Below are 13,150 nucleotides of genomic sequence, written 5' to 3'. Positions count from 1 at the left end.
TTTGTTCCCCATACCATTCTGAGAGGCTTTTTACAAGCCTGTCCTTTTCATATATGGCCTATCCAGTTTCTTTTTTTTTTTTTTTTTTTTTTTTCTTTCTTCCTTACCTCCTCTTCTCTTACACATGTCCTTTTGAATGTATTTTTATAAACTACTCCTTTCTTCATATATGTTCCATCCAGTTCCTTTTCCTTTTATATTATTATTAAATTAAGTAATGGTGTCTACTCCTCCACTTCTCACTGATCTTTTTTCATCTTATCTATCCAAGTTTCTTTTTTCATCCTCTGCCACATATCCATTGCAAAAACCTCTAGTCTTGCTGTATCCTCCTCCCTCAATGTTCACATTTAAGCACCATAGAGGTGGACATTTTGCAGCAGGAAACTCTTCCTGCAGACTGTCTCTTATGCCATTACTATCCTGGTTTTAAATCCTGTGCTGCACATTGTCACTAACTGTTCTGCTTCCTAGTCATTTAAAGCTTTGCACATGTTCTAGTTTTTCTCCACTTAAAATTATCTTTACATTTCTATCTCCTGTTAGTGCTATTATATCTTTGTATTGTTTTGATTCCACAGCTATTTCCTTTAACTCCAATGATGGCTTTTTTTATTCACTGCCAGAAAGAACCACGTCATATACAAACATCACTGACCATATCCTTCTCTCTCCAAATTTATAAGACTCCTGCTTTTCCAGTCCACTCACTTTTTACTTATAGATATAACCTTATCCCAAGCCACATTATCAAAACATGATGAATGCATAAAGAACAGAAAAATAAGTGAAAAGAAAAAACAAGTAATATTTATGTGAGGAGTTCTATTATAACACGCGGTTCTATACCACTCTGCTAAATTTCATACTTCTTTTGGCATTTCCATACAAAACTGTAGAAAAGCCTAAATCTGGTTATCTATGTAGGGATTTGAGGCACTGTCTATCTTAATGTGAAGCTAGTGTTACACTCTGCTTTGTTCAGTATTTGTTCACAACATTTAAAAAAATCATGTCAGTTATACAAAACCCTCTTAGAATAAAAGTGATAATAAGAAAATGTATTTTTGATTTGATACAATTTTCACATAAAGTGTACTTACATGATTTCATTATTTATTGTAACAGTGTTCTTCAGTGGTATCCATAAAGTCCATTATATGAGGTCTGTTGGAAAAATTCTGGAACATTCATAATTTCACACAAATGATGTGCTGGAGCAAAATGTGGTTGGCTCCCTCCACATGCCTGTGTTTAATGTGTAACTGCCAGAAGTTTTATTGTTGTATATCTGTTAGTTACTTTTTGGTGCTGTATTCAGTTGAATGGTGTGTCACACAGTTTGCGGTTTTTGAGATGCCAGAATTAGAGGAGCAACATATCTGCATTAACTTTTGTGTGAAGCTCAATAAAGCCTTTACAGAGGCACACCAAATAATGAAGGAAGCCTACAGTGATGAGTATTTAAGCTTCACCCAGTGCTATGAATGGTTCACATGGTTTAAAAATGGTCAGATGGAAGTTAAAGATGATCCTGATTCAGGATGCCTTTTACATCTACCAATGACCCTCATGCCAGGAACATCAACAAAATTGTGCATGCCAATCAAAGACTGACTGTCCAAGAGACTGCAGGAGAATCCAACATTTCAGTTGGATCATGTCATGAAATCCTGGCACAGCATATTGAAATGCATTGTGTTGCCACCAAGTTGGTCCCACGACTCATGAGTCCAAACCAGAAATCTATGAAGAGCTTTTAGATTGCAGAACTGAGAACAAGATGTACCTTAAGAGAACTGTAAGTGGTGATGAGATGTAGGTCTATAGTTATGATTTTGGGACCAAGGTTCAATCTTCACAATGGATCAGGAAAGTTTCTCCAAGAGCAAAGAAAGCTCACCAGGTCAGGTCAAATGTCAAAGATGTATTGATAGTTTTCTTAGACTTTGAAGGATTATTTCACCAGGAATTTGTGCCACAGGGACAAACTGTTAATCAATCATACTATCAGGACACGTTGTGATGTCTGCAAAAAAATGTGAGAGGGAAAGACAAGTCATGGCTCTAGCATCGCAATAAGACACCTGCACATTCATCACTGCTGGTGCATGATTATTGCACAAAGAATGAAATCACTTTGCTGGTTCATGCTCTGTACTCTCCAGACCTAGCTCTAGTGGACGTTTTCTTATTTCCAAAGTTGGAAACACTATTGAAAGGAGGAAAAGTTGCAACAATAGACAAGGTAAAAGAAGGCAGACGGCACTTCGTATGATCCAACAAGAAGCATACCAAGACTGCTTCTGGAAGTAAAAATGGCACTGGGTGTGGTGTATCAATTGTGGAGGAGTGTATTTCAAAGGAGATCAAGCACAATAAGTAAAAGGTGAGCATAGAACAATTTTGTGGACAAAGTTCCAGAAGTTTTTGAACAGCCTTATAACTACACAGATAAACCTCATATCTAAATTGTAAAATGCGATGAACATATAGAAATAAATTCCCATACAATATCATCGTCATCCTAAGAATATGCCTTTGCAATAGGTTCTTGAAGCCAATGAATTCCAAAATCATATAATTTTTGTTGTGGGTGGGCACAGTGATGGATTGTTGTTGTTGTTGTTGTGGTCTTCAGTCCCGAGACTGGTTTGATGCAGCTCTCCATGCTACTCTATCCTGTGCAAGCTTCTTCATCTCCCAGTACCTACTGCAACCTACATCCTTCTGAATATGCTTAGTGTATTCATCTCTTGGTCTCCCTCTACGATTTTTACCCTCCATGCTACCCTCCAATACTAAATTGGTGATCCCTTGATGCCTCAGAACATGTCCTACCAACCGATCCCTTCTTCTGGTCAAGTTGTGCCACAAACTTCTCTTCTCTCCAATCCTATTCAATACTTCCTCACTAGTTATGTGATCTACCCATCTAACCTTCAGCATTCTTCTGTAGCACCACATTTCGAATGCTTCTATTCTCTTCTTGTCCAAACTATTTATCATCCATGTTTCACTTCCATACATGGCTACACTCCATATGAATACTTTCAGAAATGACTTCCTGACACTTAAATCAATACTGGATGTTAACAAATTTCTCTTCTTCAGAAACGCTTTCCTTGTCATTGCCAGTCTACATTTTATATCCTCTCTACTTCGACCATCATCAGTTATTTTGCTCCCCAAATAGCAAAACTCCTTTACTACTTTAAGTGTCTCATTTCCTAATCTAATTCCCTCAGCATCACCCGACTTAATTCGACTACATTCCATTATCCTCGTTTTGCTTTTGTTGATGTTCATCTTATATCCTCCTTTCAAGACACTGCCCATTCCATTCAACTGCTCTTCCAAGACCTTTGCTGTCTCTGACAGAATTACAATGTCATCGGCGAACCTCAAAGTTTTTATTTCTTCTCCATGGATTTTAATACCTACTCTGAATTTTTCTTTTGTTTCCTTTACTGCTTGCTCAATATACAGATTGAATAACATCGGGGAGAGGCTACAAACCTGTCTTACTCCCTTTCCAACCACTGCTTCCCTTTCATGTCTCTTGACTCTTCTAACTGCCATCTGGTTTCTGTACAAATTGTAAATAGCCTTTCGCTCCCTGTATTTTACCCCTGCCACCTTCAGAATTTGAAAGAGAGTATTCCAGTCTACATTGTCAAAAGCTTTCTGTAAGTCTACAAATGCTAGAAACGTAGGTTTGCCTTTCCTTAATCTTTCTTCTAAGATAAGTCGTAAGGTCAGTATTGCCTCACGTGTTCCAGTATTTCTACAGAATCCAAACTGATCATCCCCGAGGTCGGCTTCTACTAATTTTTCCATTCGTCTGAAAAGAATTCGTGTTAGTATTTTGCAGCTGCGGCTTATTAAACTGATTGTTCGGTAATTTTCACATCTGTCAACACCTGCTTTCTTTGGGATTGGAATTATTATATTCTTCTTAAAGTCTGAGCGTATTTCACCTGTTTCATACATCTTGCTCACCAGATGGTAGAGTTTTGTCAGGACTGGCTCTCCCAAGGCCGTCAGTAGTTCCAATGGAATGTTGTCTACTCCGGGGGCCTTGTTTCGACTCAGGTCTTTCAGTGCTCTGTTAAACTCTTCATACAGTATCGTATCTCCCATTTCATCTTCCTCTACATCCTCTTCCATTTCCATAATATTGTCTTCAAGTACATCGCCCTTGTATAGACCCTCTATATACTCCTTCCACCTTTCTGCTTTCCCTTCTTTGCTTAGAACTGGGTTTCCATCTGAGCTCTTGATGTTCATACAAGTGGTTCTCTTATCTCCAAAGGTCTCTTTAATTTTCCTGTAGGCAGTATCTATCTTTCCCCTAGTATGAGCCTCTATATCCTTACATTTGTCTGCTTAGCCATTTGCACTTCCTGTCGATCTCATTTTTGAGAGGTTTGTATTCCTTTTTGCCTGCTTCATTTACTCCATTTTTATATTTTCTCCTTTCATCAATTAAATTCAATATTTCTTCTGTTACCCAAGGATTTCTACTAGCTCTCGTCTTTTTACCTACTTGATCCTCTGCTGCCTTCACTACTTCATCCCTCAAAGCTACCCATTTTTCTTCTACTGTATTTATTTCCCCCATTCCTGTCAATTGTTCCCTTATGCTCTCCCTGAAACTCTGTACAACCTCTGGTTCTTTCAGTTTATCCAGGTCCCATCTCCTTAAACTCGCACCTTTTTGCAGTTTCTTCAGTTTCAATCTGTAGTTCATAACCAATAGATTATGGTCAGAGTCCACATCTGCCCCTGGAAATGTCTTACAATTTAAAACCTGGTTCCTAAATCTCTGTCTTACCATTATATAATCTATCTGATACCTTTTAGTATCTCCAGGGTTCTTCCATGTATACAACCTTCTTTCATGATTCTTAAACCAAGTGTTAGCTATGATTAAGTTGTGTTCTGTGCAAAATTCTACCAGGCGGCTTCCTCTTTCATTTCTTAGCCCCAATCCATATTCACCGACTACGTTTCCTTCTCTCCCTTTTCCTACACTCAAATTCCAGTCACCCATGACTATTAAATTTTCGTCTCCCTTCACTATCTGAATAATTTCTTTTATTTCATCATACATTTCTTCAATTTCTTCGTCATCTGCAGAGCTAGTTGGCATATAAACTTGTACTTCTGTAGTAGGTGTGAGCTTCATATCTATCTTGGCCACAATAATGCATTCACTATGCTGTTTGTAGTAGCTTACCCGCATTCCTATTTTCCTATTCATTATTAAACCTACTCCTGCATTACCCCTATTTGATTTTGTGTTTATAACCCTGTAGTCACCTGACCAGAAGTCTTGTTCCTCCTACCACCGAACTTCACTAATTCCCACTATATCTAATTTTAACCTACCCATTTCCCTTTTTAAATTTTCTAACCTACCTGCCCGATTAAGGGATCTGACATTCCACGCTCCGATCCGTAGAACACCAGTTTTCTTTCTCCTGATAACGATATCCTCTTGAGTAGTCCCCGCCCGGAGATCCGAATGGGGGACTATTTTACCTCCGGAATATTTTACCCAAGAGGACGCCATCATCATTTAATCATACAGTAAAGCTGCATGCCCTCGGGAAAAATTACAGCCATAGTTTCCCCTTGCTTTCAGCCATTCGCAGTACCAACACAGCAAGGCCGTTTTGGTTATTGTTACAAGGCCAGATCAGTCAATCATCCAGACTATTGCCCTTGCAACTACTGAAAAGGCTGCTGCCCCTTTTCAGGAACCACATGTTTGTCTGGCCTCTCAACAGATACCCCTCCGTTGTGGTTGTACCTACGGTACGGCTATCTGTATCGCTGAGGCACGCAAGCCTCCCCACCAACGGCAAGGTCTATGGTTCATGGGGGGGGGGGGGGGGGGGGAGTGATGGATATGAGCTAATAAAAATTTATTTGACAATGCCCTGTTCAGTTATGAATCAACTATCACAAATTGTGAATAAACTAACATATACATCTAGCATTACAGGGAAGAATAAAATATAAAATGATTGTGACAGCTTGCTCACATACACCTCTTATGATGCAACTCTTTGGCTGGGTCTTTGGAAAAATTAATATTCTCGATAGAAAGTTGAATAGTCCCAAATATGCCAGCTTTGTCAGTTATACATTACCAGAATTGCTAGAAAACATTCTTCATTGTACAAAGCACATAGGATGTGCTAAAAACATGATGATTGTCCCTCATGATCTGCATTTACAGCATGCGATGTTCTGAACAGAAAGTTCCCAAACAAATAGATTGGCTGAGTAATATGCATCACTTGGCTGGTTCATTCTGTATATTTTTTTCTTTGGGTAATAGTCTAGGAACTTGTCCACCAGTCTCTACAGTCAATGTGCAAAAACAAATGAGAGCATATTAGTATAAGATCATCACATCAGAAATGCTTCAATGAGCAAACTTCTTTTCTCTTCTTCTCCTCCTCCTCCTCCTCCTTCTTCTTCTTCTTCTTCTTCTTCTTCTTCTTCTTCTTCTCTACAATGCTTGATGGGCCTTGACCTACTCTAGGACATAGTTCCATTTGTCTCTCTCCAGTGTCTTGCATGTCAATAATAATTATTAGGTCATCTTGTATGTCATCCATGTTTTGGTCTTCCCTTGCTTCTTCATTCCATTGTTGCATCACTATTTTTTGGGGGTATTCTCATGATTCATACAAAAACCATAGCAAACCCATTTCAGGTAGTTTATTTTAATGAACTTTATGAATTCAAGATCTTTATATAATCTGTAAAGTTCAAAACTATATCATTTATACTATACTCCACCTTCACTAGTCACCCATTGATTTTGCACAATGCTTCCATTCAAAACATCCTAATATGTTTTCATACTAATGTGTCAATGTCTAGGTTTCTGATCTGTATGTTTATATGGGGCATATTAAAGTTTTAGACAGTTGACACTTTGTTTTTCTGGACTTAAGTTGTTTGGCCAGACCATAATAGCATTTGTTAGCTGAGTGGCTTCACTTTATTTTCACATTAATGTCATTTTGTGATATGAACAGGTTTCCCAGGTAGACAACTCCACTAACGGATTCTGTTCACACCTATCAAATTCCAGCACCTTATTTAGTCTCATTTCTGTTGCTGCTGCCCCCAGTGCCTTATATGTTTCTTTTGCAGCTAGTTCTGCTTTTGCAGTAATATCCACAAAATCTGCATAAGTCAGAACTTGCAATGTTCTGTTGAATCTTGTGCCTCATATATTGATTTGAACTGAACCTATTACTATCTCTAGTGCTATGTTAAATACCACATATGGCTCAATCAACAGTTTGTCTCAAAGTCACATGTGCAGTACATGATTTTCTGAACAGAAAGTTACCAGACAAAGGACTGGCTTAGTAGTGTGCATCAGTTGGCTAGCTCATTCAAAAAAAAATTTTGTGGGTAATAGTCAAGTAAATTGTCTTCCATGATCTACAATCAGAGTAAGAAAACATGCGAGAGCACATAATGTGTATCAGAAATGCTTGAATGAACTAATCAGTCAATGATAAAATAATTTCAAAATTTTTTAAATGATATGAATTTTACTTTTTAGCTGTAACTGTTTTATTGCACTGTTGCAACTCAGCTTTTATGCCTTTTAAAGTCTATGATTTGATGTTATATCACAGAAATACATTAAAAATAGTGGTCTTGCAGGGCTGTACCACTCCTGATGGTAATATGCTTGAAAATGGCATAAAAGTGCAATAGCACAATAAAACAGATGCAGCTAAGAGGCAACATGACATTATTTAAAAATCTTAGAAAAGCAGTGATCCCCTATGACAAGAAGTAAATTTCAGAAATGTGTCAGCTATGCAGATCATTGCTTTAAGCATTAAATAAAATGAAGTAAGACAAGAATTGGATCTAGTGTCGTATTTTAGATACTCAAAGAGGATAGGTATTAAGAAATGCAATGGGCATTAAAAAAAAAAAAAGCTGTTTTCCAAGTTCAGTTTCATTTAATCACAATACATCATTCAAGTGATTTTTGATAGCAGAACACATAGGGTTTTTGGAACCAAATAATCTGTTTGATTCATTTACTTGTCATATCAAAAATTGCATACTTATTGTAGAGAGAGTTGCAATACAACAAACAGCAGTTTTTTGTCATAATTTAATAGTCCCTACCACATTTTTAAAATCCTCGTTTTTGGGTTTCATTTTATGCTACATAATTTCTCCAGTTAATAAGAGCATTGAGGCATTTTGTACCAGATAAAGACAATTTTAAAGTTTTTGTTCAAGGTAATGTTTTAGTTGAGTTGTGAGCAATTCTTATATGTATTACTTTTTTCTTGTATGTTATGTTTGACAAAGAAAAAAGATCACAAACTAACTATATAACTTTTTTTCAGCCAGCAGGAGACAATTTAACCATCAACTACGAGAACCATGTTGTACACCTCCATCATGCACAACCAACAGGACAGCCACACTCGTACAGTGATAAAGTGTCCATCCCCAATACCAACCAACATGGTCGTGATGATGGCTCTAGTGGTTATGGCAGCCCAGACTCTGAAACATTTGACACCCAGTGCAACTGATTTGGACCTATTTGTTTAGCTACATCAAGGTAGTAGCAGTCTATGTGACTCATTCTAAACAAACACTGGAAGACTGCTTATTTAATTTTTTGAAGGAAAAAGCAGAATATGGAAGTGAATGCCCAAAGTGCAGTGAAATGCCATATAAGTAACAGTTTATAACAGAGGAATGACTTTTGTATACTGTGGACTCAAACTGTTGCAACCAGTGAGTGACAAAGTGTGTGATATTATCAGATGTGAAATGTATTTAGCTTTTCTTAGAATTACAAAATTTACCAATATATAAACTCAAGAAGAATCTGAAAAGATTTCAAGCCTCACCTTGTTATACTCAAACATTTTCCTGTAAAATAAGTTACTAGAAAGAAATCATTTGCAAAATATAATTGTAAATGACAAAAATGCAATATACATCAGAAACTGTAATACATAAAGCTAAAGAGACTGTAAAGATATTTTTACACATAGTTTGTGAATCTGTGCTAGTCGATTCGCCAAATATGAAACTTTGTTTCACGTATCCTTATTAATGAAGTATACGAAATTAAGAAAGAATATAATGGAGATCAGTATCCTCATGTATACCATGTAGTGGCCAGTGACAAAATAATGAAAAATTTACTCAGACGTGTACAGTATAATTCAGAGACATAATAAAATATTTCAATCAACTGTGTAATTAAATACAATGTGCTCAAGGAATCTGTGCAAAATTTGGAAGTATTGTCACTCTGTACTTTTTAAATGTCAATGTTCCAGTAGGAGAAAGCTTAAACAAGTGAACTACAGTGATATTATATTACATTTAATGAAATATAAGGTCATGACTTCACTATTGCCCTAATTATGCTCCAACATGGCATGTTTAGTCCAAGAGACTCCAATGACTGGGCAAGAATCTTTTGTTATTGTTAAAAATCTGGGGAAAATTACAAAACTTTTCAGATGTGATTGAAGGTTGACAGGAATATAAATGGTTTAATATATGCAGAAATAATTGTGAAAACCAATAAAATATTTTCTTCAGGCTTTTCTCATTTTGTTTACTTGCATTAATATGGAGTAGAAAAGCTGTCAGAGGATGTTTGCAAATAGGAAGCTAAGATGAAGTCTTTGCATTCAATGAATTTTATCAGAGTCTTGAACTAAAACAAGTGTAAATGTAATAAACAGGCATCTTGTAACATTCATTAAGAGTATGGAAAATACAACAGTAATAATAAGTCCCAGAATGATAAGGGACTTTCCTATAAGAACTACAGCAGCAGTAACAATGGAATCACAGGGAAAACTGATTCACCCTAGATTCAAAACAAAAGTTCACAAATAATACAACTGACAGCAAAGCCAGTCTAAAATACCTATTGAAAATTTAACACTATGTCTTTCTGATTGTGAAACCAGAGACTATAATATGATCTTTGTCCCTTAAAATTTTGTTTTTAGAAGTTTCCCATAACCTTGTCCCCTCCCCCAACAATCCCCACTCCTCCACACTGACTCAAGGCTTAATGAACAAGTAAGTAAGATAAAAGGAAGGTAGAGTTTAGAATCTTGAAATAAAATTGCAATTATAGCACCAGACAAATAACAAACTAATTCTGAATAGTTCTCCTCAGAAGAGCCGTAAGGATCACATTCTCCTGTGGAAGTGGGATTGTTCATGTAAAGCTTGGAATTTAATCAGAAGCAGATTTATGGGTGCTAAGCCAGCCATTGCAAACCTAAGAACCATGTAATCTACTCACAAGTAGTGTGGCAAGTAAGACTCATGCCTTCAGTGCTAACCAATGTGTATTTCAACAGACCATGGTTCCTAATTAGTAATCACTGGTGTTGCCACTGGGCATAAACAGTCAGTAATAACGTGCATGGTTATAGAAATGGGTGAAAAATTATGTTCTGACTAGTGGATGCAAATTAATTGCTGTGTGCTTTGTGAATGATAGATCTAACATAATATGTTTGTTTTTCTGTAACTGTCTGTGGTTACAAACTGGATACAGTAGGCACATTATTCTAAAGTGGTTTATGCAAAAGGATGCTTTCAGGAATTACATGCATAAATAAGTAATGGGCCTATGCTTTTTCATGAGGATGTGGTTTTGAAGAAGCGTGCATTTCAGAACAAGTTGGATGACGTTCATCTTCTGGCTGCACTGTTTCTATACACTGTGGACTAAATTAGCACAAGGTTACAGTTTATCATTGTCAAGCCTACTGGGCCATGAATATTTACAATAATAACCATTTACTGTTTCATAGAGGCATCTATATAGCTTTAATATACCTTGCAACACGGTTCTGAATTTTTATATTCACTTAGGTCTGTTATTTCTGAGTGCTGGTAGGTGACATCAAAAGGCCAACTTGGCAATGAATCCATTTTTTTTGTTTTCCAGAAATGTTTTGAAAGGATTGGGTACAAAATAGAGCAACCTGTCGTCTGCAAGACAAAGCTCACCAATAAACCAGTGGTTCATCAATATGCTTGTTAGCAGAGTCTCTTCTGTCCACAGAGAAGATATGTTTGTCTGTTTTTATTTTCATGCAATCTTAAAGAATAGATAACTCCATTGAATTTTACATATTAAGAAAATAATCTCAGACTTTCATGCCTGGTTTCAGATGGAAAGTTTCTAGTTATGTATGAGTGTACTATGTCTTTCTTTTCTTCTTCATTAATTTCCTAGGATATGACCTTGCTTCGAAACAACAAAATAATGATCCTATCTGCTTATTGTGGTGGGTATAATATAAGTGGAAATTAAGATAATGATCCAAATCTACTTACTGTGATGGGTATGAAACAAGAGGAAATTGCTTGTGAATTGAATGTATAATCATTCAGTTATGCCTCTTCAACAAATGTAACAGAATTCATATGGTTATGGTCTAACTTCTACTGTCAACTTAGTTTCAAGGGAGCATAGCCTTTACAATAGTTAATTTTCTTTGGAACTACAATGAATCACATTTTTTCTCTCATTAAAATGTGGAATATAGTGACACTCACTTGCTAGTTCCTCAAAAATAAGAAATGTTTCACAACTTACATAATTTGATTGAATTATTTTCTTGTCATGTCTTTTTTAATGAATTGAGGAAGATATCTTGCTGATTACTAAGACAAATATTTGCGTGGATGTAAAACAGTTTGTGAAAATTAATTTTGTTGACAACTGGAATTTATGTATGCAAAAGGAGATGCCAAAGAGCTTTAGGCCTTCTTTCAGTACTTAAACTGGAACTTACATCAACTGGAAAAAGCAGAGTTTGATGTGAAACTGACTACATGTACAAAAATTTTATACTGTGTAAATTTCAGAGCTGTAAGACCCCTAATCTTGAAGTGTCAGTGTGTTGTAAACATTGTATTTATTAATATCAATTTTGCATTTTAATTGAACATTTATTAAGGGAGGAAACCTCTCGGTCAGTTTCAGTGACTGCTGCTTTTTTTATCCTCACTTTCTGTGATTGTATAGCTTAAGTCTGTTATACTTTTCACAAAATTTAAATATGTTTATACAATAAAGTGGAGCTAAGTGCACTTTCCTTTCTTCCATTTATTTTGGGAAAACACTCTCTGTAAGTTTTTCTGAAAATTAAATGTAAATATGTTACCATGAACAAAGATGAAATAAATGTTGTCTTTTGTTACACAAATGTTTCCACACAACTTAATGTTTTTATTTCTGAATCATATTCATTTTTTATGCCAGGAAGTTTTCACATAACGTTGTTGGGATGAACACATTATTACATGGAAATGGAAATGAGCGTCTGGTGTCATTGGCCGGGAGGCCCCTTGCAGGGCAGGTCCGGCCGCCCTGGTGCAGGTCTTATTACATTCGACGTCACATTGGGCAACCTGCATGCTGGATGGGGATGAAATGATGATGAAGATAACACAACACCCAGTCCCTGAGCGGAGAAAATGTCTGACCCAGCTGGGAATCGAACCCGAGCCCATAGGATGGGAATCTGCCGCGCTGACCATTCAGCTATAGGGCCACACACATTATTACATGATTAAGTGTAAAGCACTACAAAATTGTTACAAATGCATGTTCCATTTTTCACAATATGTGAGCTGTGTGGTTGTTTTAAAACAAATATCCAGTGCTTAATCGATACTGCATGAGTCGTGAATCAGTGACAAATTTGATGAAAAGGAAATCAGTCATTCTCTTATTGTTGCAGCCTGCAACATATAAAAATAAATAATAATCATGTTTTCTTCTAGTATTATTCATTTTCAAATTGCTATATTTTCCAGAGTATTACATGTACAAATTTGAACGAACCCTCTGACAAGTCAAACAACTCTTTGAACATTTGTGTCAGACTTCTTTCAATATATTTAATATCTCCTGTTAGTACTGTTTGGTATAGGACCCACACACTTGAGCTATATTCTAAGATGTGATGGCCAAGTATTTTGTAAGCAGGTTTCTTTGTAGAGTGACTGCATTTTCCTAGTGTATTACCAATGAACTGAAGTCTGCCATGTACTAGACCTGCAGTTGATCCTGGGTGAC

The 13,150-nt window shown here is 36.4% G+C and overlaps 1 protein-coding gene across 1 annotated transcript in view; it reads left to right on the top strand.

Annotated features, from left to right (window-relative positions):
- Window positions 1-12,154, top strand: part of LOC124804946 (LIM domain only protein 3-like) — a gene marked incomplete at its 5' end in the record, with an annotated part of 60,281 nt that extends 48,127 nt beyond the window's left edge. Inside the window, one exon of the mRNA XM_047265331.1 lies at window positions 8,412-12,154. Within this exon, the coding sequence (XP_047121287.1) occupies window positions 8,412-8,603 (192 nt within the window). The remainder of the gene's footprint in view (window positions 1-8,411) is intronic.
- Window positions 12,155-13,150: the final 996 nt, after the last annotated feature.

Source organism: Schistocerca piceifrons, chromosome 7, assembly GCF_021461385.2.
Source record: "Schistocerca piceifrons isolate TAMUIC-IGC-003096 chromosome 7, iqSchPice1.1, whole genome shotgun sequence".
Taxonomy (NCBI): Eukaryota; Metazoa; Arthropoda; class Insecta; order Orthoptera; family Acrididae; genus Schistocerca; species Schistocerca piceifrons.
Note: the sequence above shows the minus strand (reverse complement) of the source record. Positions and strands in the feature narration are given on the sequence as shown.